The following is a 25,068-nucleotide window of genomic DNA, read 5'->3' on the forward strand; positions in this document are numbered from 1 at the left end:
GAAGCCGCATACCTGGTGCTGCTCGATGTCGAACGCGCGTTTGACGGCCTCCCGCACGGCACCATCATCCAAGCGCTTCGCGAGCTGCGCATCACCGGCCGCCTACTGCACTATGTGTCGGCCTTTCTTAGCGACCGAACACTCAGAGTGCGTGTTGGCAACGCGCTCAGCACCCCCCGCAGCGTGACCGCTGGTGTTCCTCAGGCCAGTGTTCTTAGCCCCTTTCTATTCAACTTGGCGCTGGCAAGGCTCCCCGATTTCATCCCGAAGCTGACAGCCTTCGAAGTCCGCGTGGCGATTTACGCCGACGACATCGCTCTTTTCGCTTCCGGGCCCACGGACTATGGCTACCAAGTGCGGCAATCACTGCAGTCTGCTATCAACGCCGTGGACGAATACCTCACAAGCGTGGGGCTTCAGCTCTCGGCGTCTAAAACCGAGGCGCTAATGATCCACCCCCGTGCTAGCCGTGCTCGCTCCGAAGTGCCCACGCTCTCGCTGCGCGGAAGCCCCCTCCCGTGGCAGAGAAAAGTTCGCTACCTGGGCCTTCACATCGACTGCCGCCTGAACTTTAATGCGGCAACCACACAGCTCTGCAGGGACGCCAGGAAAGGTGCAGGCGCCGCACGCTCCCCGCTCGCCCGTGGCCGCGGCTGCACACCGCATCTTGCGCTCCGAGTTTATAACTCGATCGCTACATCGCGAGCGCTCTACGCACTCCCGCTCACCAACGCCAGTGCAGCCAACTGGAGGGCCGTTGACGTCGAACACCGCACTGCAGTTTGCCAGATGTACGCGCTTCCCCGCTTCTCGCAAGTGGGGGCAACTCTCGCCGAAGCGGGAAACTGGCCGCCCTCACTTCGTGCGAGGAAACAGGCGCTTCACCACATCGAGCGCCTGCAACGGTCGCCACAGGGCCAGTCTCTCGTGTACCGGCTCCACACCCTCGAGGGCTCGGGCATAGGTCAGCATGCCACCGACTTCAGCGCCCGCATCACGTCTCTGCCGCAACTCCTTCCCTTGCCGCCATCGCCGCACGCTTCCCCGCTGCTTGACGTTAACATCAGCGTCCCGGGCGTCACGAGCAAGCGCCGAACAGCACTATGTGCCATGCAGCAGGAGACGGCTGCACTGCTTCACGAACACCTACGCGACCGCCTCCTAGTCTACACTGACGGCTCCGCTGCTGCTGCGTGCACGGCACCGGACATTTCTGCGTCCCGGCAGTGCCGTCTCCATTTCCCTGCCTCATCGACAGTCGCCGAACTCGCGGCCATCGACCTTGCGGCTGACCTTCTTCACCAGTGCGGTGTCTCGTCTGCTGCGATCCTGAGTGACTCGCGCGCGGCTCTGTGCATGCTGCGGAAAGACTATGCCGGTGTCCCACTTGTGCAGCGCGTGGGATCGAAACTGCGCCACGTCGTAAATCAGGGCTGCGACTTAGTTTTGCAGTGGGTCCCCGCGCACATTGGCCTGCCCGGAAACGAAGCAGCCGACGCCCTTGCGAAGCAAGCTCTCGCGGCTCGCTTCCCCCTCGCCATCTCCGTCACTCGCTTCGACGTGGCCAAGACGGCCATACTGCGCACCCTCCGCGCGCATCATCCTGACTCACGTGTTGCTGCGGTGACGCCCCCTCGCCTCCTCCCCCGCCCCGGCTTCTCCCGCTGGGATCGCTCCTTTCTCCTGCGGATGCGCGTCGGCTGCTACAGCACGGCCGCCCGATTGCACAGACTGCACGGAACAGGCAGCCCCGCGTGTACGGAATGCGGCGAGGATGAGACACTGGAACACCTTCTCCTGCGTTGCCCATCCTTCGACGTTGAGCGCACCGCGCTCTGTGCTTCATATCGCCGAGTCGGACTACCGTGCAGCACGGAGGGTGATCTCCTATTTCCCGCAGCCCCCGCCTCCATCGCCAAGAGAGCGCTTGCTGCCCTCCTTGGCTTTTGTGACGTGACTCAGCTGAGAGCGCGGCTGTAAGCCCCGCTTTGCTTCTTCTTTAACCTTCTTGTTTTTTCTTTCCGCTCTCTTTCATTCTCTCTCTAATCTTTTTCTCCCCACTCCCCTTACCCCGTGCAGTGCTGTTGAGGTGCCCTCCCTTGAGAGACAGTTACGGCACTGCACTTTTCTCTTCCTTTCATCTTAAAATCACTACACACACACACACACAGGGCGATGCTGGTAGGAGTCTAGGGCATCTTGTCCAGGGACACGTTGGTGGATAGTAGGAGCAAGTGTTCACCTGAGCGAAGCTCAAAGAAGTACAACGGATGCACAGGAGGTAGAGGAACCTTTAATTCGCCAGGGAGACCCGGCGAAGACCCAACCTTCTATATGATAATGATCATGACACGCAGGTGATGAATAGGACATATGATCGGTGCGGGCTTATACGTATAACAGGCAGGTTTGCTCGGAGGAAGATTCACCGACCTAACGGTACTCGGTGCAAAGTTTAGCGTGGCGTTTGAACTCATAGCACGGTGTTCAAAGCATACGCGTCGCATCACTCAAGGCAACTCCCGCTGGCTGAAAGTAACGGCGCCGTCTGCTACCAAACATCTCATATGGCGTTGACGTTATCAGTGTTGCAGGCGTAGTGCCTCAATGATGCGTGATATCAGACGGATGCGAAACTGTCGATGTTCGGAAAAAGCTTACAAGCGTCTGAACGCGGTAGCTTGCATGCGGAAAATTCTTAAGGATGCTCTATTCCGCCTTTTTAGATAACCTAATCGCTGGGGTATCACGTATCTGTGCGAAGAGTACCGGGACGAATCGGGCCGTCGGACGTGTTTATTATTGTTAACATACCTATTTATCTACGCGCACACACGCACACTTGCACAGACACCTGCAGGCACACACACTCAAACACACATATATATATTATACATATATAAACGAGAAGAAAGGGGAATAACCGAGGGGCCCGATTTTTTTATTAGTCATATCATAAGAAGCCAACGAACACTGACACCAAGGACAACATAGGGGAAATTACTTCTGCTTAATAAATGAAATAAATAAAACGATAAAAAATGGAAATGAAAGTGGATGAAAAAACAACTTGCCGCAGGTAGTGGGGACCGAACCCACAACCTTCGCATTTCGCGTACGATGCTCTAACAATTGACCTACCGCGGCGCAGTTTCCCCATTCACTTTCTTGGGTATTTATATTTCTTAGTAGAACCCTGGGAGCGTTAGCCAGCGCCACCACTCACAGACCTTGGCGTCGGATGTCGAACGTCCTTTCTGCCGCAGGTGTCACGAGAACGTGATATTCTTGAGTGAAGGTGACTGGTCAATAAACCCACACATGCTACCTGAAGGCATCAATGTTACCGAATTCGAGACCCTCTTTATGTAATAAACGAGGAGGAAAGAGATTTACCGAGGGGCCCAATTTTTTTAGTAGTCATATCATAAGAAGCCAAAAAACACTGACAATAAGGACAACATAGAGGAAATTACTTGTGCTTAATAAATGAAATAAAGAAAACGATAAATTAATGGAAATGAATGTGGATGAAAAAACAACTTGCCGCAGGTGGGGACCGAGCCCACAACCTTCGCATTTCGACATTCCAACCTTCGAAATTTTTTTGATCCACTTTCATTTCCATTAATCTATCGTTTCTTTATTTCATTTATTAAGCACAAGTAATTTCCCCCATGTTGTCCTTGGTGTCAGTGTTTCAGGGATTCTTATGATATGACTAATATATATATATATATATATATATATATATATATATATATATATATATATATATATATATATATATATATATATAACGAGATGAAAGAAAACCGATGGCCTCATTTTGTTAGTCATATGACAAGCCAAGATACAAGGACAAGGGCTTTGTTTCTTAGCTTCTTAAAAAATGAATATATGTATATCTATATATATATATATATATATATATATAGTATATATATATATATATATATATATATATATATATATATATATGTATATATATATATATGTATATATATATATGTATATATATATATATGTATATATATATGTATATGTATATATATATATATATACATATACATATATATATATACATATATATAGATATACATATATATAGATATACATATACATATATATATATATATATATACATATACATATATATATATATATACATATACATATACATATACATATACATATATATATATATATACATATATATATATATATATATATATATACATATACATATATATATACATATATATATATATATATACATATATATATATACATATATATATATATATACATATATATATATATATACATATATATATATACATATATATATATATACATATATATATATATACATATATATACATATATATATATATATATATATATATATATATATATATATATATATATATATATATATATATATAAACGATATATTCGGTGTCATTTCGGAAAAGGGTCTTTATTATCATTTCAATTGTGGCATGGCCTTCGCCACATTAAGCAGTGTGTTATAAGGGAGGCCACTTAGATGGGCTCTGATATCGATAATGCCACAAACATATCTCGTAGTGTCAAAACGAGCAACAGAGTCACAATAGTTCAATCGATAGTACATGTTGCCATTGTTTGGTGACATTGGTGATTGTTGGTGACATTGACAACCAATGTTTCCAAAGGCGGTCAGATAAAGTGGCGCTGTAACATTGTAACCGTTACATTGAGCACGCGTTTCATCAGTAGCACGATCTTAAGAAAACGCAAAATCAGATGAGCTACAGAATGGAAACTTGAGAAAAATAGCATGAAAATTAAAATCAGGAAGACGCGATGAGGAAGCTAAAAAATATGGCCACTGTAAGAGCAGTGAAAGGCAAGACACTTTTCACGAATTACAGCTAATACCCGGATGAATAGCGTTAAATTTGTGTATTAAATTTGAATAGCGTTAAATTTATGTATTTGTGTATTCGTTAAATTATCGCTCGTGATGCGATTTAAAGCCTGACTGTCTCATTGTGGTTTTAATATTTTCAAGAGAGCGGCCGGGCATATTAACGTGCTTGGACAGTGAAAGATTTGGGATGCTTCTTGGATGTGCTCGATGGTTGTTCAAAGGAAACCGAAAGCTAGCTTATGTGTGGCCAGTGTACTGGTATAATGCACGTTCAGCATTCAAGCAAGTAAACTACATTAGCGTTGTCGCAATTAAAATCACTGTTGACTGTTATTGAAAAGTCAGGTGCCCTGCTAGTTATCATTCGGGGTGTTTTCATATGAATGGAAACATTGTATCGTGGTTTCTTCCAAGGGTGACATGACAGCCTGTATGCACTGACAGTTTAGTTTTCGGTGACACGAGCATGTCGCGAAGGTTGCGCGATTTCCAGTACGTTGTACGGGGCTGTTCTCTGAAGTTGTATTTAAGCCGTTCGCTTTGAGTCAATATATTATAGTGTTTTCTTGTTCCAAAATACGGCTTACATTTGGGTCTGATTCCGAATATGTTAGGGCGAGCTTTGTTTGTGAGGCTGGCACAGATCGTTTCTCGCCACTGGGTAGCTGCATGCGATCGAGTCTGTCGGCATGCTTGAACGCGTCATCAGATATTTTTGCCGGGTATTTTCCTTCCGTGAGCGTCTTTCACATATCTTTATAATTTTGCGCAAGCTCGTGCTTCTCTCGCGGCTTGGCTATACGGGAGGCTCGTGTCGCATAAGGCTACTGTTTAAATAAAATAAAATCAAATCAATGTTATTCCCCAGTTTACACCTTGGATGGACATCTTGGGCCAAAAATTCACGTGACCCAAGAGAACAAACAAAGCAGTAGTACAGCAAACAGTCGGCGCACATGTACAATAATTCGCATGTGATTCCAGCGAGAGCTGGAATTCTTCACGACCAGAATAGCTACGAAGGCAGAGATTGACACATTATTTCCAGCACGGCGAGTTAACAGCAGGTGAAGAACTTTTAACGCAGTGAATTATATACAACACTATCCTAGCAATGCTATAGCTATCTTCATATATATATATATATATATATATATATATATATAGTGTGCGTGCGTGCGTGCGTGTGCGTGTGTGTGTGTGTGTGTGTGTGTGTGTGTGTGCGTGCGTGCGTGCGTGTGTGTGCGCGTGCGCATGCGCGCGCGGACCCCGGAACGGCCAAGACGAAATTATTCCAATGGAAGTTGCCCAAGAACGCCACATCCACTATTGCCTTGGCAGACTTCCAAACAAAATACGCATTTGTTGCAATACTTGAATGCACTCTGCACCTGTACCCGAGCTTTCATCTACCAATGTGGTGCCGCCATAAATTATGTGCGGTCGTTGCTGAATTTATATACATATATATTGTGAACGAGGGAAGAAGAGAAACTGAGGGGCTCGATTTTGGTTGGTCATGACCACATAAAGCCAACAGACAATGAAGCCAAGGAAATCACCTGGGAAATTGGCTGTCGTTAAAATTTAAATGTACAAAATGATGAAAGGAAACGAAAGTGGATGAAAAGTTCACTCACCGCCGGCGAGAGCCGAACCCAGATCCTCCGCATTACGCGTGCGTTGCGCCACTAATTGTGGAGGTTGTGGGTTCGGCTCCCATGGACGGCAAGTTATCTGTTTGTCCACTTTCGTCGCCCTATTTCTACATTATGTTCAACATTTCGATTTTAACTAATTTCCCGGATGCTTTAATTCACTTAATTATTTGTTGGCTTTATGCGGTCATGATAAATGAATATATATATATATATATATATATATATATATATTTAAATTTACAATACTGCTACTCTCTTTTGAGAGCGTCGCAGTTGGGCGATACAGAATACATCTAAATCAGTACGCATCCAGGCAGAACAGTTAATTTAAGAAAAAGCAAAGAAAACAATTGCCCAAGGATGGCAATATAAGAAGGAAGCTGAGTTTAGGGAAAAAAGGCATGTTTTCACATGAAATTTTATTAACATGGTACTAGCAGTGAAGAACATGTAAGTAACCAATTATACATGAAATAGGGGCGAACTGAAAGATAAGACTTAACGCGACAAGAAATTTTTAAGTTGTGTGAAGCGATGCGCTTAAAACATACACTTTGACACCGAGCAGAAACGAATTGAAAAAATCTAGGCGAGCAATTAGCAGGAAAATGGCAGTTACAACAATCATATTAGGACTAGAAGTAATATAGTAATGAAAATTTATTTTGGGAACAGAGCGTAGCATATGTCCACATAACGGCAACCAACAAAAAAAGGGAAAAGTGGGACGTCAAAAGCAACACAATGCAAAATTTGTGAGGATGATTAATGCGATGATAAATGATTCTATTCATGCACTGCAGCTCCTACTTGTGAGGTAAATTCGGACAACGATTCCATGGCGGTTATAGCAGGATCAAGTCTGTTCTTTTCAGCTACTGTAAGGGGGAATAATTATTTCTTATACGTGTCGTTGTTGCATGCGTATTCTGTTAAAGTGTACGCATGTTTGTTACGTGTTTTTCGAGCCTCAGAAAATGAAATGTACCTGGACACATCTATCTTAGATATTTTTTTAGAATCTGAAACAAGAACTTCAGGCGAGCGTGTTTTGCTGTGGTAGATAGCGTTTGTAATCCAGACTGCGTTAGAATATTAGTCGGTCAGTCAGAGCGTTTATATTTGTTGTGAATGAACCTTATAGCTTTTCATTGTAGTGCCTCTAATTTTGTTATGTTAGTCGTGGTATGAGGAAACCAGACTGTGTTTGCATATTCGAGAACTGGCCTAACGAACGTTCTGTAGGCCAGTAGATTCGTTGATATCGTAGAGAGCGCAAGGCTTCTTTTGAGGAAGAATAATTTGATTAATGCTCCTGCGGTGATATTCGAAATATGTTTATGCCACCTGACGTCTGAGGTTAATGTAACTCCTAGGTATTTAGGTTGTTCAACTTTACTTAGTGGTATGCCGTTAAACTCATATGTAAACTTAGATGGTCTTGTTTTGTCATGCACACAGACTTTTTTACGTTAATTGACATCTGCCAGTTAGAGCACCAAATAGCTAGACTGTTGAGAGTTGTATTAAGTGCGATGTGGTCGCTATAATTAGTGATTTCGCTGTAAATAACGCAGTCGTCGGCGAACACTTTTATATTAAAACCAATGTTAGCTGTGACGTCAATAATATAGATTAGCAAGAGTAATGGCTCAAGAACTGAGCCTCGGGGAACTCCGGAAGTAATGGCGACAGTGATGGATAGCATTTTTTCGTAGATTACTACTTGTCAACGATTGGCTAGAAATTCTTTCATACAGGCTGAAAGGAGTCCTTTCCCAACAACACTTTCAAATTTAGCGATTAATTTGTTATGGCATACAGAATCAAATGCCTTAGATAGGTAAAGTAAAATCATGGCAGTCTCGCCGCGGTGATTGACAGTAAGTGAAAGATCGTGGACTAGTTCTGTTGGTTGGGTTACTGTTGATAAACCACTGCGAAAGCCATGTTGGTAGGGAGACAATAAGGCAATGCTCTCTAGAAAAACCGTTATGTGCTTTAAGATTATGTACTCTAGAAGTTTACAGGATATACTAGTTAATGTAATGGGTCTAAATTTTGAAGTTTCTGCTGTGTCGCCTGATTTATGATAGGTATTATCTTTGCAATTTTCCAGTCGTTCGCTAGTTGTGAAGTCGCGAGTGATTTACGAGAAATTATACCGAGGTATCTTGCACCATTCCGCATACCTTTTCAGAAAGTCGTTAGGTATGTTTCCAGGACCGCTGCCTTTTTTAGGGTCAAGATTAAGCAGAAGACTAAGTATGCCAGCGTCCGTAATGTCTAATTTGGCAATGCTTATATCCTGTCTGGCTAGAAAGGGGGGAATAATGTTATTGTCTGTGGTAAATACTAATTGAACGAAAATGTTATGTGCGTTGGCTTTCGCAGTTTCTTCCTCTGGGCGTAAGTGGGACGCTTCTCTATCATTGGTGAGAAAGTGCCTCCAGAACCTTCCGGGATTATTAGTAAGAAAGCTCGGTAATGTTACACTAAAATAATATTCTTTTGCACGTTTGGCTGTAAGCTTGAATTCCGTGATGGCATTAGGTAGTTTCATCACCCTGGATTCATCTGCTCCTTTCATTTTTATTGTTCTACGCAACCTTTTCAGACGGCGCTTTGCCTGAATTACTTCTCGGGTTATCCAGGGATTACTTTTTGCAGTGACTTGGTTTTAGTAGGCACGTAGTTCGTGACGCAGTAGAGGACGATAGATTTGAACATAAGCCAAAGAGAATTTACGTCAACGGAGGCATTGGAACCCATTTGGGAAAAAGGCTGGAACTCGTGATCACGGTATGTTAGTATGCTGTTGTCATCAGCGTTTTGGAAGTCGGTTACTATGGACACAGGAAAGTGGGCAGTAATATCAACAAGTGGTAACACGCATACTGATACGTCATGATCTGATATGCCACGATTTACGTCAGTTCGTACATGGTTAATATCGAAGTGATGGCTGATAAGTATTAGGTCAAGAATGCTTTGAGTAGTTCCCTGCGAACGCGTTGGACATGAAACGACCTGATGAAGGTTAACATGAGATCAAATAGTGCATCCGAGGCTGCTGACGAGTTGTGCATGTCATTCCAATTAATGTCAGAAAGATCAAAATCACCCATAAGGGCGATGCGTGAACCATGGGCGTGACGTTGCACGGAGTCGTGAATGGTACACTCGTCACCCGAGTTCGGGCTCCGATAAACACACCCTAACACAACATTTCTACCTTCGCAAAGCAATTTACAAAATACCACCTCAGCGTCTTTTATCTCAAGCAGAACGGTAAAAGCAAAAAAAATTTTTAATAATAACGCCACTCTGCCACCACGTGTGGGACGGTTTTTTCGGATGACGGAGTAATTTGGCGGCGCGAACTCTTGATCAAGAACGTCGGACGTGAGCCACTTTTCTGTTATAGCTGCTACATCAGGTTGATAATCAATTATCAAGTTTTCAAGGGCCTGGGGTTTGTTGACGACGCTTCTAGCATTCACTGTGAAAAGTATTCGTTCGCTGATTTTGCGCCTCGGTGAGTTAGAACTCCGCTTTTGTCTTTTCCGGTGATGTTCGCCGCTTTGCCGGCACGGCGATTTTTCTGACCCCCTTTCTGAATCGTTTTTTTTTCAAGCGGCACTTTGTCATCCTGCTCGTTGCTCCAAACATAAGGGCGGTTCTTAATGTATAGTTTGTCGAAAACAAGCGAGACCTCACCATTCTTTTGCAGGTTTACCTTCGCGGTGTTGCAAAGTTTTCTTCAGATATCCCGCACGCGTTTTGAGAAGTCTTCTGCAATAGATAGTTGAGTTTCCTTAAATTTGCACCCCCTTTTCAGTATTGTATACTTATCTCTTGAATCTAGTAATTTGAAGCTTACACGCAAAATCTTGTTAGGTTCTGCTCTCCCCATTGTTGGAATCGCACCGCTGGCACGAGTTGTTGCAAACTCAGCGCTGACACCCGTTGTTGCAATCGGGTCGCAAGCCCCAAGGGTAGCGTTGGCCTGGCGGCCTGGGGCACTGGAAGCATCCGAAGGTCTCGGCAAAGCATGAGTCGACTGGTAACAGAACAACTGGTTTATTCTAACATCGCAAAAGAGCGGGCGGTCAGGTCGACCGAAGTGAGAGACGGGAGAGCACGTAACTCGACAGAAGAAATCGGAGCCTCTCTCTCGGCGTACGGGGGCAGCTGCTCTTATAGTCTCGGAGTTGAGGGCGAGAAGGAACGTCTCGGGTTGAGACCACGTGACTCTGGGCCCGGACAGACTGAGAGACATGTTGAGACGAGTGTAGTGACGCATCGCCAACCCGGCGACGGACAGACCTCCTCGCTTCTCACTTGGGGAGCTCCTCTCCCCGGCTGCCGCGCTTTGACAAGCGTGGGCACACACACACACACGCACACACGAAGACACGTGGCACTGAAACACGCCTGGACGCGCTTGGCGGGGAGACTGCGGGAGCTCCGAACGGGCCAAAATGTCCGCCGCTTTGAACGAAGCCCCGGCGTCCGTTGCATCCGCGCCGGCATTACCGCGCGTTGTAGGCGAAACGTAACACCATCCGATGTATGCGTTCGATAGCTAGTGCTTTCAATTCCAGAGGGCCTTCGATAACGTCTTTATTCACTGTGCGTTCCAGTGTCAAGGGTGTCTCTCCAGTGGCTTCTGGTAGTCTGTAGATTATCAAATTAGAGCGTCTGCTACAATTCTCTAGAACATTGATTCTATTTTTCAGTGATATTATTACCCAATTCATGCTTGCTGTTTGCTCTCGACAAGAATCGACTTCTTGCTCTGGGCTTGTCAACATGTTCAATTTCTTATCGATTTAAGTTAGATAATTTTCCTTAATGTCTTTGATATCTGCGGCTATTTCCTTTAATTATTGACTTATTTTGGGGCTGGGATTAGTTTCGACATCTCTGCCAAGTAATAGAAGCTTTAGCATAAGCACAGCGTGTTCAAACACGATGCCACACTGCCTTGGCCACGGTAGCACTAACAAGAGTGGATCACTAGAGCGAATACATTTTCCGTATCGCTTTCTCACCTGAACAATGAAGACAAACGGATTGCTAGGTGGCTGCATTCCCCGAGTGCTGTCCTGCTCAATGATCTCGGCTTGCGTGTGATCGGCTTTTGTAGGCGGGCTGTGGGGTGTCGCTGAGCACTGGTTGCGCGCGCAGCGATCTGCGCAGGTTGCCGATGAACGGTGCAGCACAGAATCCCATGACTTTATCAGCAAGACATGCGGCACGTGGTCACATATATATATATATATATATATATATATATAATTCAATGAGAAGTTCTGTAGGTCCGGTGCATAGGTAGCTTTAGAAACGAAGGTGCACACTTACGAAAATTGCATCTTTAATGTTTTTAACGTTTCGGCCGTGGCACGGCCTTCGTCAGAATAGACACACATACAAGCGCGCAGCCGCTTTTATGGGCATGCGCACGTGGGCATAATCAGTAGTACATGCACGTGTACGATTGCAAATAATAGAAAAAAAGTACAGCAGCAAATATAACTTAAGCACGATAAATGATATGCATTAAATATCGTTGACGTATCATGATGATTGTACATGAAGTACAAGATGATATCGATTGCGACATGGAAAAACTGATTTGGCATGCTTTGTAAATTCTTTACAAGAACATGCACATCAAGACATGGCAGAAAGGCACGACACTTTGCCTACGCTCTCGTTGATGCCGCATGACACAGTGTTAAATTTATGGAGGAGAAAGGATTCTCGTACTTCTCGATCATGGTGCGATTTGAAACGTGAGATTGTATTATGGTTACACTGATATTGTCAAACGTATGACCTGGCAGTCGAACAGGTTTAGATAATGGTAGGTGTGGCAAGCTGTTAATGTGTGCTTTGTGGTTATTGAATCTGACACGAAAAGATGTTTCGGTCTGACCGATATACTGCATATGACATACTGAACATTCAAGCAGGTAGATGATGTTAGTACTGTCGCATGTGAAGTCGCCATTGATTTTAATAGAAAGATTGGATGCTGTGCTTCTAGCAGTCTTTGACGTTGTCATATGTGTGCGAACTTTACAACGGGGCTTATTGCAGGGATGACAACCAGCAAGAGTAACCGCTTTAGTCTTGGAAGAGGTTACTAGGTCACGCAGGTTTCTAGAGCGGCGATAGACCACTCTTGGTGATTCCGTGAAAATATTTTTAAGACGGTCGCTCTGTGTCAGTAAGTTATAGTGCTTCCTAAGAATGTGCGACACGTTAGGAACAGATGCAGAGTGTGTTAGGATAAGATTAGTTCGTGAAATAGGCGCCGATCGCTTGTCCGTGCAGATCAACTCCTTCCGGTCGAGACAGTCGGCCCGTTTAAGGGCATCGTCAATTATTTGTGAAGGGTATTTCTGTACGGTTAATGCGTCACGAAGCTGGTTACAGTTGCGAGTGAATTCACTATTGTCCGAACAAATTCTTTTGAACCGGATAGCTTGGCTGTACGGAATGCTCGTTTTGCAACGCTTGACATGGCTGCTTTTAAAATGCAGATATCGCTGTCGGTCAGTGGGCTTTCTGTAAAGATTTGTCGTTAGGTTACCATTGCACAGAGATACCGAGACGTCAAGAAAGTTTATGCTGAGTGATGAATAGGAATGGGAAAAGGAAATTGACGGTGCGGCGTTGTTAAAGTTGGTAATGAAGGAAAGTAATGCAGCTTCACCATGGTGCCAAATTAAGAAAATGTCATTGATGAAGCGTTTGTAATAGAATGGTTTGAGGTCACGAGTATCGAGGACATTTTTTTCTAGTATGCCCATGAAAATGTTAGCATAATTGGGACCTATTTTTGTGCCCATGGAGGTACCACTGGTTTGAACGTAATGTTCGCCGTCGAATTCAAAGTTGTTGAGTGCAAGGATTAGTGTTAGAATTATGCCAAGGGTAGAATCGTCGATGGGTTTGTCATCTACAGAATCGTTATATGCACGGAGTACAGATTGAATCCCATCTGTACGGGGAATGTTCGTGTACAGCGACGCCACGTCCAGTGTGACTAGAAGAGCGTCGCTTGGAACACACAAGTCAGCAATATCAAACAGGAAGTGGTTAGTATCTTTGATATAAGAAGAAAATTTAGGAGGAATTGAACTAATAAGGTTATCTACAAAGCGGGACAAATTCTCTGTAACGGTACCTATTCCTGAAACTATTGGTCGCCCTGGGTTGTTTTCCTTATGGATTTTAGGAAGGAGATAAAATCTACCAGCTACCGGGCTTAGGGGAACTAATGACTTGACTACAGATTTGTCTATCTTGTTTTCTTTCGCGAGATTGTCTAATCGAGATTGTCCTTTACCATGGTTTTGAACTGTTCGGTAGGGTCGTAACTCAGATGCCTGTAGAATGACTGGTCATTAAGTTGTCTGTGAGCTTCTGTTATGTAACTGGCTTTGTCCATAATGACGACTGCGCCACCTTCATCAGCGGGTTTAATGATGATGTCGTCACGGTTAGCCAACTTTTCAATTGCGTCCCTTTCTTTGGGGCTAAGGTTCCGACGGAATGGTGATTGCATTTTGTACGCTTCAAGTACATCTCGCTGCACAGGTCTGATGTATAGATCGAGGCATTTATCTCTTTGAGAAGGAGGAGTCCAGTGCTTAGTCGAAAATAAAGATGTCTTGTTAGAGGGGCACCGATCGTGGAAGTACTCGCGTAACCTCATGTTTCTTTCAAAATTGTGCAAATCATTAATCAGTTGAAATTCATTGTATCCGCCAGTGTCAGATTCAATAACCACAAAGCACACGTTAACAGCTTGCCACACCTACCATTATCTAAACATGTTCGATTGCCAGGTCATACGTTTGACAATATCAGTGTAACCATAATACAATCACGTTTCAAATCGCACCATGATCGAGAAGTACGAGAATTCTTTCTCATCCATAAATTTAACACTGTGTCATCCGGCATCAACGAGAGCGTAGGAAAAGTGTCGTGCCTTTCTGCCATGTCTTGATGTGCATGTTCTTGTAAAGAATTGACAAAGCATGCCAAATCAGTTTTTCCATGTCGCAATCGATATCATGTTGTACTTCATGTACAATCATCATGACACGTCAACGATATTTAATGCATATCATTTATCGTGCTTAAGTTATATTTGCTGCTGTACTTTTTTTCTATTATTTGCAATTGTACACGTGCATGTACTACTGATTATGCCCACGTGCGCATGCCCATAAAAGCGGCTGCGCGCTTGTATGTGTGTCTATTCTGACGAAGGCCGTGCCACGGCCGAAACGTTAAAAACATTAAAGATGCAATTGTCGTAAGCGTGCACCTTCGTTTCTAAAACTATATATATATATATTTATATATATATATATATATATATATATATATATATATATATATATATATATATATATATATATATATATATATATATATATATTCCATAATTCGCCCTGGCCACTGCACCACATATTATTGTACAAATTGCGAACAAGTTTCATATAAAGGCTCACCACATATAATTTATAGCACAGGTTCCACGACGCTATTCTGTAATATCGTTTAGACGAGGCTGTTTTACGTACAGGTTGCGCAATAAATCCAAGTACTGTGAAGACGGGCTGCGGTAGATACGTTTGGTACATTCACTGTCCCAATTATGGCTACTAGCACCTAGTTCCATTATTGATTGCTTTTCTAACTCAGGCGTTGTTGTTGGCTTTTTTGTTAAACAGTATCAGGAAGATTGATCAAAGCAGAAAGTACAAGCTGCACGCTGATTTTGAGATCATAATGGCACGCTGAGTGCCAGATACCCGGTAATCAAGCGTTACGATAAGGGCACTTAACTCATGCTTGCATTGTCCTTGTAGCTCTGGTGTGAAAGTTCCAAATCAAGTTGTTTAATCGCGCCGCAATCAGTCGATCCACTAGGCGCAGACCTCCTGGGCAGTCTCGTAGACATCCGCTTTATTACTTATCAAGCTTAAACCAGAAGTGATAATTACGCCCGAAGTCGTAGCAGAAAAAGATTGCTGGCTCTCCCGTAATCGAGAGTAGAAGTAAGCATGATATGGCAACCGGCAAAGCAGATTGGTTGGAGATGATATTAGCCACAGTCTTAAAATGGTTGTAGTGCATGTTCATAACGGCACGCCCCACACACCACACCGTATTACACCGCACCACGTCATACTGTGCACTCCTCCACGTGGGCGGTGCCCAGTTAGAAGAAGAAAAGCGCCTGAAGGAGGCGCCACGTACCGTGATGCCATCTCTCGAGGCGACGCAAAGCACGCGCCGAGGAACTCACTGACAGAGGAACTCATGGACAGGCCGACAACGGAACATAAATGCGTTTCATGCCCAAAATGTCTGCTCACACTTGAATCTTCAAGAAAGTTGGGGAAATTAGTCGAATTCTTACTGTCATTTCATTGAAATCAAATGAAAAGAAAGAGATGTAGCCACCTTACTATAATTGTGACGGCTCTTCCTTTTCAGGAGTTTTCGTTGCAGTGGTCAGGAATTTTTGCGAAACCATTTTGTTGTCGCCGACGATGAACATGCTCATGAAGTAAATTTTAACTGTCAGATGATGCTGCAATCTCGCATCATTACAGCGGGGAAAGTAGTTATGGTATCGTTTCATCTTCTTCATCTACAAAGTACGGAAAAGTAAGTTCTTTATAACATTTGGACATATATTTACGTTGCCCGTATTAGCATCAAACTAGGATGATTATTTGTGCAAGTTAATTCAAGTGCGTGACATAAAAGGAGCGTAAAGCGGGGAAGTGCACAAGCAAAATGGGATAGGGGTTAATAGAAACCGCTACAAACAAAGGCGCTGCCCTCGGGAATAACTACAAGCAGCGCATGCGTCTGTAGTTTCTTTGACAGCATTTCCGTGCTTTAATGCACTGCTTTTCTCGTTACCCTCATCAGTACGCCTTTAGACGTGTCATTCCAGGAGATAGTAAGCCTGCTTTTTTCAGGTCTGCAGTACATCCAGCGTTCACTCCGTTGCTGTAGCTAGATCGTCGGTTGATTTTTTCAGCTGGGCCTACCTGGAGGTGGAGTCGAGCCCGAACGTCCCGGACGAAGTCCAGGCTTACGCTGCCGGTGCCCTGGAGGCGTACCTGACGCGCAGGCTCATGGAGGCTCACTGGGAGAACATGTTCGCCCACTACTGCGACAACCAGACCGAGTTCTGCGCCAAGCTGTACGATTTCCTCGAGAAGAACCTCGAGTACTCGAGCCGGAACGAGAAGCGTCTGCGAGACGTCGACCCATACTGGAACTTGGTAGGCGCGTCGTAGAGATTTAGGAAGAGCGGACGCGCGTAATTTAAAATAAAGGGAAACTAAGACGTCTTATTTGTATGTTAAATGCCAGGCGTACTGTAAAGAACAGCAACAAAATAAAGTGACTTCCTAATGTATTACTAGGAGTGACAACGCTACTAATACCGTCACGGTGAATTCATGGGTCTTGAAATACATCAGCACAGATACTTTTATCCTCTTGACGATGGGTGCTTGAATGCTGTTGAAGCTATGTTACTACCATTGGAATTATATTGTGTAAGCCTTATGTGAAGCTTTGAGAGACTAGTTTTAGGCACCTACTGAACGACTTCACCAATGAATCGCTCTGTCAGCCTTAGACTGGAATTAGTCTTCTTAGGAAGACTTGAAAGTTTATTTACAAAAGCAGCAGTCATGTTTGTCTAATCCAGTGCAAAAGAGTATCATTTGTACGGTGCATCTGCGGCGGCTTTTTATTTTAGACAAGTAGCACGATCATAGTTCTGCATTTCTGCCTTGATTCGTGGTTCATTCATGCTATCGCTGGGACAGTACAGCACTATTTGGCAGTTTTGCTCTCCACTTACCGACACGATCTTAAGAAATTCAAGTTCCAGAAAAACTGGGCCAGGGACAGATACATTATAGCTGCGGCACCTACTCAAATATACTTCTAGTGAAGGAACAGGGAATAGCAGGAAAGCGTAGGGTTGAACGTCATGAACCTAGTTCGTTGGTGTTTATGTTTTTAGTATAATCTTAGTTAAAAGTAGCATTTGGTCCTTGGACGGTCCGTTTCGCTACCCATAAGCACAAGGCGACTTTAATAAGACATATTTCATTGTATTGAAGTGCTGAAAAACCGATGGCAGCCCATCCGTGCTTTATAGGTTCACACTTGTTGACCGACGAAAAGTAGGCTGTTCACATTGAGGCCGCAAAAATGATGAATACAGAGCTACGAGTTGGTGAGGGTGCGTCGTCGGGTGGAAAGCGACAGTAGAGAAATGAAGAAGCCTGCAAAATAAAATGGCAATCACAGAGTAACATGCTCGTTGGAGTTTATCGACAGCGGCGTAGCGGTCGCCATCTTGTCCATTTTGTTTGTGCGACAAGGCAGAGCGTGCATTTACATGCAATTTGTATATACGAAAGCTGTACCGTCTTTACCTGTAATCAGGTAATCACGCTTGAAGAATGCAGATGCAAATGGCCTCAAAACTTGCTTGGGAAAGTCCGCTCATTGGACATGAAATTAACGAGGTTTTATCGGTAGGAGTTTCTGCAATGATCATTTTCAGATTCTCTACCGCACCGTCATTACTTACAGGAGCACTGGCTTTCATTGGAATTCTGGAGCTCCCCCGATGCCTCCAAAGTGCGGAATCCTAACGGATCCTCAAATTTGGTCTATGCTGGCACAGCACATACATTTCTGCAAACACGCATCAAATATGCATTGCAACAAAGTTCATCGTGATTCCGTTTGAATGGCTTTGTAGCCATTTCGCTTGGTCATTGAAAATGCGTAAACTTACTTAACGGCCTTGCAACTTGAATCTTTCAGAGTTATGTGAAAGTATAACTCAACCTCACGATTCAGCCTTCAGCATTGAGATCACATGGTATTGAAGTAGACGTGGTATTTGTTTTTGTGAGATTTAAACAATTGTGTTTTTTTTTTCATTTTCTCATTCGACAGGTACACCTCCAGATGCAGCAACTTCGTGGTTTGAGCGACGCCTTCGAGGACGCCCCGCTTGACACGTCGCGACAGACTACAAATGTCACCAGAGCGATGTAAGCTCTTCCGCCTATACAGTTACCGTTTTTCTTCAGTGAAAAAAAAGAACGGCAATCCTTGATTCGGCGTTTATACTCTCATTGACTCCAGTGTAGTCAATGCAGTGGGAAAAGATACAGACGTGTTGAGCAGTCAATAAGTGCATTACTTCGTTGCGCTTCTACATGCGTTTAGTATAAAAAAAGAACGAACGTTATCGCAAGCTGCTGAAATTCACACCATACTGCTGAAATTGCGTGCCGTAGTGACTGTCGCATATTAGCAACTTTTTTTTTACCTAACTAGCAGCTGTGATAATTGTAAGAGGACTTTTTACTCGTTTTCATGAAACGGGAGTGTATTTTAATGCACTGAATTTAAACGCAACGGTGAACAAAGGCCGTTCCCATTTGCCAGATTCTTCAGCCTCGTGGGAGATTTGTCGGAGCTCGAGCCAGCCCTGAATCGCACTCCAGACTCGAACTCTCTGAGCCTGGTACCAGCATGTTCGGCGTTGGTTAAAGTCGTCGGTGACAACGAAGATCTCTACGTGGCCCATAACACGTGGTTCCTGTACAAGAGCATGCTGAGAATTCAGAAGAAGTACACATTTCCCTGGCACTACGCGCCCGACACTATGGGACCAAGTGAGTATGCCGCGGTACGAGGTCGCTGCATGCGCCGTTTCCTCCCGCATAGTAAACTGTGAGACTTGCGCCTTCGACATCTGATATACACGAGTGACTTGAGAAGCACTTGAGGAGCCAATAATGAACAGAATTGCAGTCTTGATCTCCATTTTACGGAGGCTGACACTGACGTTCTTGCTTCTCACACACTCAAAAAGAACATTTTCTCTGGCACCTATTTAGTCTACAGTGACGAAACTATAACATGTTTTGTAGATTATTGAAGAAGTGTAGTAATTTAAAAAAATCACTGCACACGCGTGTACGGTCACACGTGTGAATAGAAAACCTAAGAAACTTGTGGCTGAAATTCCCGGGTATTTAGGTATAAGGAATGAACTTGTGATTATCATTAAATTCGTAACAAAAGAAAAACCACAACATGACAACTTCGCCGTTGCTTGTAGACGACCTACTGAAGGCCTTCGTATTACAGGTGCGATTAGTAGATGTCCCTGCATCCATGCTCTTCAATATTTTTTTACGTGTTAGAACAAAGCAGCTTTCTGCACGTTGGCCAGCAAGCATGCGTCCCGTGGCGAATGAGTGACACGCACGGTAAGCACAAATCAAAACGCGGTCTGAAAACATTATCAGAACACCCATTCGGCGTAAATTGCGTGGAAGGTGTAATCGCTATATCGCCGGCATCGGAGCGTGAAACCTTCCCAAATGTACGTTTATGAATGAACACGTTGCTACTAATGCAGATGAAACGAAAGAAAAAAACAATGTATCCAAGCTTCTTGGTATTTGAATTCACGCTGATAAATACTTTCAGTAAAGTACAAGCAGCGGGTAACAGCAAAGTAAGCCTACTCATCGCACCTAAATGCATCAAGAAGTCACCATCAACAGGCTTCCTGTGTAATCAGAAAGGCGAATCAGTCGAAGCGAGTATTTAGATTAGCCGTAACTAATAATCAATTAAACTAATGGCCAACTAAGCCAAAGAGGGCCAGAAGAAATAAAGGTTTTGTACTGAAGACTCCTTTATCCGCATCTCTTATCCCGTAGATATTTCGCTGTCTCCTGACGAAATTATACGAGATTGGTAGGGAAATTATTTGATCTTGAGGGAAATAATATATGTAACGTGCAAAATTTCTAGGTTACGTTCAGGAATGTTGCAGTGGCCTTCGAAATCAAACGGGAAGTTAATTTATTGGTAAAGAATGAAGTTACAGTCTTGCATATCAGAAACGAGGCTGCCGACGGAGACGCGGATGCCAACGAAGCACAAGCTAGGGTGGTTGCTTGGGCTAGTTGATAATTCACGATAAAAAATGACGTACAGCGCAAAGGACAATGACTGCGAGAGACAACATACACAGCGCTGACTACCTCCAGAAGTGGCAGCCTTGTGTGGTGGGTTCAAACCCTCTTGTGGGCATAGCGTGAGGACCTGCAAGATTCTGCGCTAGGCATGGCAGCGCCAAGGCCGCTTCTACCGTGACGTCTTGTTTCTTCAGCTTCACAGTTCTGACAAGCCGTTTACGGTATAGAAAAAGTGGCGTGAGTTGTCTGCGATCGTCAACAGAACTGCTGAATATCTCGCAGCATGCGCTTCTACAACTAGCGGCATCACGCTAAAGAAGCAATCACTGCCGAGGAACAATGTGCACCCTGCTGGAGATGTGACGCTTCCAGAAAGGGTGCAGCACGTGTTAGCCCTTGGGCCTAGGTTTGCTGTGGAACCTCGAAAGTCGCCACATGAGCTGCTCACCCTTGTCAGGCAAGTTGCAGGACGTGTCCCGGATGTCGAATCTGAAAGGTGTGTTGCAGAAGGTGTGGATGTTTTGACGCGTTATAAACCTTCCACAAAGGTCCTCCCGATCGGATATGTTACATTGTTTCTGAAAGCGAAGTCGTTATCACTTTTACCCTCTGACAAAGAAGGTGGTTTCGCTGTCCTGTCGTTGGGTGACTTCAATTCGAAGGCCACCCTTGCCATTGATTCAGTTTTTAAACGTGATGACAGTGTTTCCCTTGCAAACGTGAAATTGAAACAAAAAACTATGCTAATCACTTATTCTTGACAAGCTAGCGAAAGTGATAGAAAAAAACTTAAAAGCTAAGCATAGATATTTTCTTTTCAGCTAAGACGCCTAAGATTGACTGCTCTCTGTGGGTTATCGTAACTGAAGCAGCGACTTGGCAGAAAGCTGTTGGCTTGTTTTTGTAAGGTAAACTAAGCGTTCTAATCATTGGCGATCCTTTCCTTGTTAGAGATTCTGGTGAAGTTATTAGTTTGTTGAGAGAGAATGAAAAGGGACTCAAGATGTTCTCGATCGACGCTAAACATCTGTACTATTAACTTCCGCATGACTAGTTGCTACTGTTTGTTGAAGAATGCATTGATGACTTTGGATCAGTTGGCTTTCAGAATGCTGCAGGTGTTTCTGTTTGCGGCTTTCTTGAATTGCTGACCTTCTATTTCCAATCAACTTTCACCTCATGGAATCAACGAAATGAACGAAATTACATACAAAGGAACGGTGTTTGTATAGGATCATGCCTGGAGCCGGCACTAAGTGATATGCATCTAGCTCATCATGATCGCAATATTGATGGTCACCTAGACGCGTCACCTGTTCTCAAAGTATGCAGGTTTGTAGACGACTACCTGCTATTTATTAATTGCACTGATCATGCGTTCAAGCCTGCTGTTTCGGAAGTCTTGGAGGTATTTAATGAAGAGCTGCAGCCTCTAGAACTTACGCTTGAGGTCCACATTGATGATTCCTTGTGCTTTCTAGATCTCAGCCTGTGCCTTGCTAACAAACATGTGTGCTGGTGCTTCGAACCGAGAAGTAAGAAGCCACTCTTGCCTTTTAACTCGATACACTCAAAGCTCGGTAAACGAGGTATTATGAAGTTATGCCTCGTTAACAGCCTCAATAAAACTTGCTCACAAAATATGCAACATAGTCTTGCTGCACAGGTTGGTCGCCTTTGTTGGGCTGGCTACCCTTTGGCTTTAATTTCAGCCATAGCGGAACAGCTTCTGAGGCGCACAAAACGTGATGAACCCGCTCAGTCAAGGAAACAGCCGGTTGGAAGACGCAGGTTTGCAGTGCTGCCGTATGTGCATGATGTCTCCCATAGGCTAAAAAAGATTGGGCAGCGTGCAAGAATCACAGTGGTTTTCTCAGCCCCGGAAAAGCTGGCAAGGCTCTGCAAGCGTGTAAACACGCCTAAATCTCGACAGAGTTGTTGCTCTGTCGGGCACAGAAAACGTTGTGACATGTGCAAGGAATGTGGTTTACCAAATTCCCCTGTCTTGCGGCGGTAAATATGTTGGGCAGACAGGCAGGTGCTTAAACGATCGTTTAAGAGAGCACTGTAACAACGTCCATAACAATCCTCAAGGCCACTTGGGCATCCATTGCCGGGACTGCGGCTGCGTGCCTCTCTTTGAAAATACAGAAGTTTTAGCGAGACAGAGCTCACAGCTTGCCCGGGAAATTATAGAACCTGATTTCATCAGAAAACTGGGTAGTGTGTGCGTTAGTGCCCCCTCTATCGCGCTGACCACTAGTGAAGTCACGTATCTGAACAGATAGAAATCGTAATGTTCGTTTTTTTTCAAGTGACCATGTTCTCAATTCAGTGACTTGCTGTTAGAACACCCCTTGTGACTGCCTTTCATTTTCTGCGCATGCCCCCTCTCGTATATATACGCACGATGTGGCAACGCAATAAAATGTTGTTGGAAGTCAGCGCTGTGTATGTCGTCTCTCGTAGTCCTTGTCATTCGCGCTGTGCGTCATTTTTTATCATGAAGCACAAGCGCAGCCGCCCATTAATCATCTTGCGGCACGTGCTTGCGAGGCGCGTCACCTTTGCTGCTCTGCCAACTACTAGTGTCGGGAGATCTTCCTTCGTGCCCAAAGTAGCTTGTTCTCGCACAGACGCTTGCTGTGGGTTCCTGCAAAGTCAGCAGTCGGGCTTGCATTTTTTCCGTCGCAGCCGACGAGCTACCTCAGCATTTTATTAATGCAGAGCTCAGTCTCTACAATGCACTGCTTTCGGCATGAAGTACTGGCCGTATACGGCGCCTTCTCTGCTCTCCACCCTTTTATTCGCATGCTTCGTCAGCCCCTGGGTACAGGAAACACCGTGTACCGATGATCCTAACCAGTTACGCATCACGTCAGCAGCGTGGACGCTGAATTCGTCTGCGACGCGTAGCGCAGAAGTGACGGGTAGCCGTCAGCAAACTGCAGTGAGTGGGGTGTTTCCTCTGCTGAGAGGAATGCGCTTTTATTAGCGGGAAAAATTGAAGGCAAGCTCCCTAGCGTCAACTTCAACTTCAACTTCAACTTTATTAATTCTTCTAGTACACGCTTGAAACGTCCTCCTGGGCTAAAAGCTGCCATAAGCAGCTTGACTGGACCCAAGAGACGTTGTACATGGCAGGGCGTAACAGAGAGTACTTTAAAACATCAAACATATTGTAACGGACGGTTAAGGGAGTCCAGATACAACTATTTATTGTGGGCTAACTTGTGCCCTGGGGGTAAATAAAAAGCACTGCCGCGTTCTAAACGGGAGATCAGGAAGGCCTTCTTCTTCTCTCTCGAGCGTAGCGTCACCTCGTCTTCTTCTTGCAGACGCCAACAACGGCCACCTGCGATCCGAGTGCGTGCGGCGAAAACACGTGCCATTATTTCGTCGTCTTTTCCTCCAATACGCCGTTGTCCTCTTGAGGGGGGCGCACGAACCTGCTCGCGTTGTTTAACTATGTTTCTGCCTTCTATTAATATAACAGCAAACATCAGACAAAAACAATTGTAACATTTTGCAAATATAAGCCCATTGAAAGGATAATTATCTTGCGATACAGAAACAAACAACATTGGAGGATATTTTATAAGTTTAAGAAAAAGAATCATCAAAGGGCACCACATAATTAGAATCATTATACATGAAATATATATGTTTACATGGGAACGAAACACATCTTCAATAATGTGAGAAAAATTAGAAGTGTCAGTGTAATTATTAAGGATTTTTGGTAAATTGTGTTTAGTAGATTGTAATTTGTATTCAGTGCGGAAACGTGGTACGTACCAAGGATCAGGGATTCTTAGATGTACTGGTATTTTATGACGCTGCAAAGCCGCTATGGATGTAAGCCAATTCCTCAATTCTTTTTTTGCAAAAATAAGACATCTGTAAAACGCGATATTCGCAATAGCGGTCTACCCATATAACTTGGTATTTCTTGGTATTTGGTATATAACTTGGTATTTTATGAAGAATTAGTCAAGAATAATCGCTCACCGCACGTGGAGTTGTGTCAGCACTGATGTCGGTGTCTCGGGCATATCAACAAGAATTGTTGCATACAATTTAAGGAAGTCGCCTGAACATATGTTCACATGAGTGCATGATAAAGATGTACTTTTCAGGGTATTATGCAATGGACCATGCAGCAGTCAACAACCTATGTATGAAAAAACTTCGCATTTTCTCGAATCACGTCGGATGCGCGCCTACTAAGCTTGCTTTCCACGTGTTTGTTACCCGGGTCATTATTACCCGGGTCACTCAGCCGCCACGAAATATCGCGTAACAATATCTTTGGGAAATGCGATGTTAACTCACAACCCTGCGAAACACGTAAATTTCTACACGTGTGAGATTTTGAATGAATGTAGGCAACAGTATTTGT

General features: G+C 44.2%; 1 protein-coding gene across 1 annotated transcript in view; it reads left to right on the top strand.

The window, feature by feature from the left end:
- LOC126528479 (putative phospholipase B-like 2) overlaps positions 1-25,068 on the top strand; it is an 88,970-nt gene that overhangs the window by 10,099 nt on the left and 53,803 nt on the right. Inside the window, exons 3-5 of the mRNA XM_050176357.3 lie at positions 16,667-16,913; positions 18,619-18,716; positions 19,117-19,346. Coding sequence (XP_050032314.2) covers positions 16,667-16,913; positions 18,619-18,716; positions 19,117-19,346 — 575 coding nt within the window. The remainder of the gene's footprint in view (positions 1-16,666; positions 16,914-18,618; positions 18,717-19,116; positions 19,347-25,068) is intronic.

The sequence above is a fragment of the Dermacentor andersoni genome, chromosome 9 (assembly GCF_023375885.2).
Source record: "Dermacentor andersoni chromosome 9, qqDerAnde1_hic_scaffold, whole genome shotgun sequence".
Lineage (NCBI taxonomy): Eukaryota > Metazoa > Arthropoda > Arachnida > Ixodida > Ixodidae > Dermacentor > Dermacentor andersoni.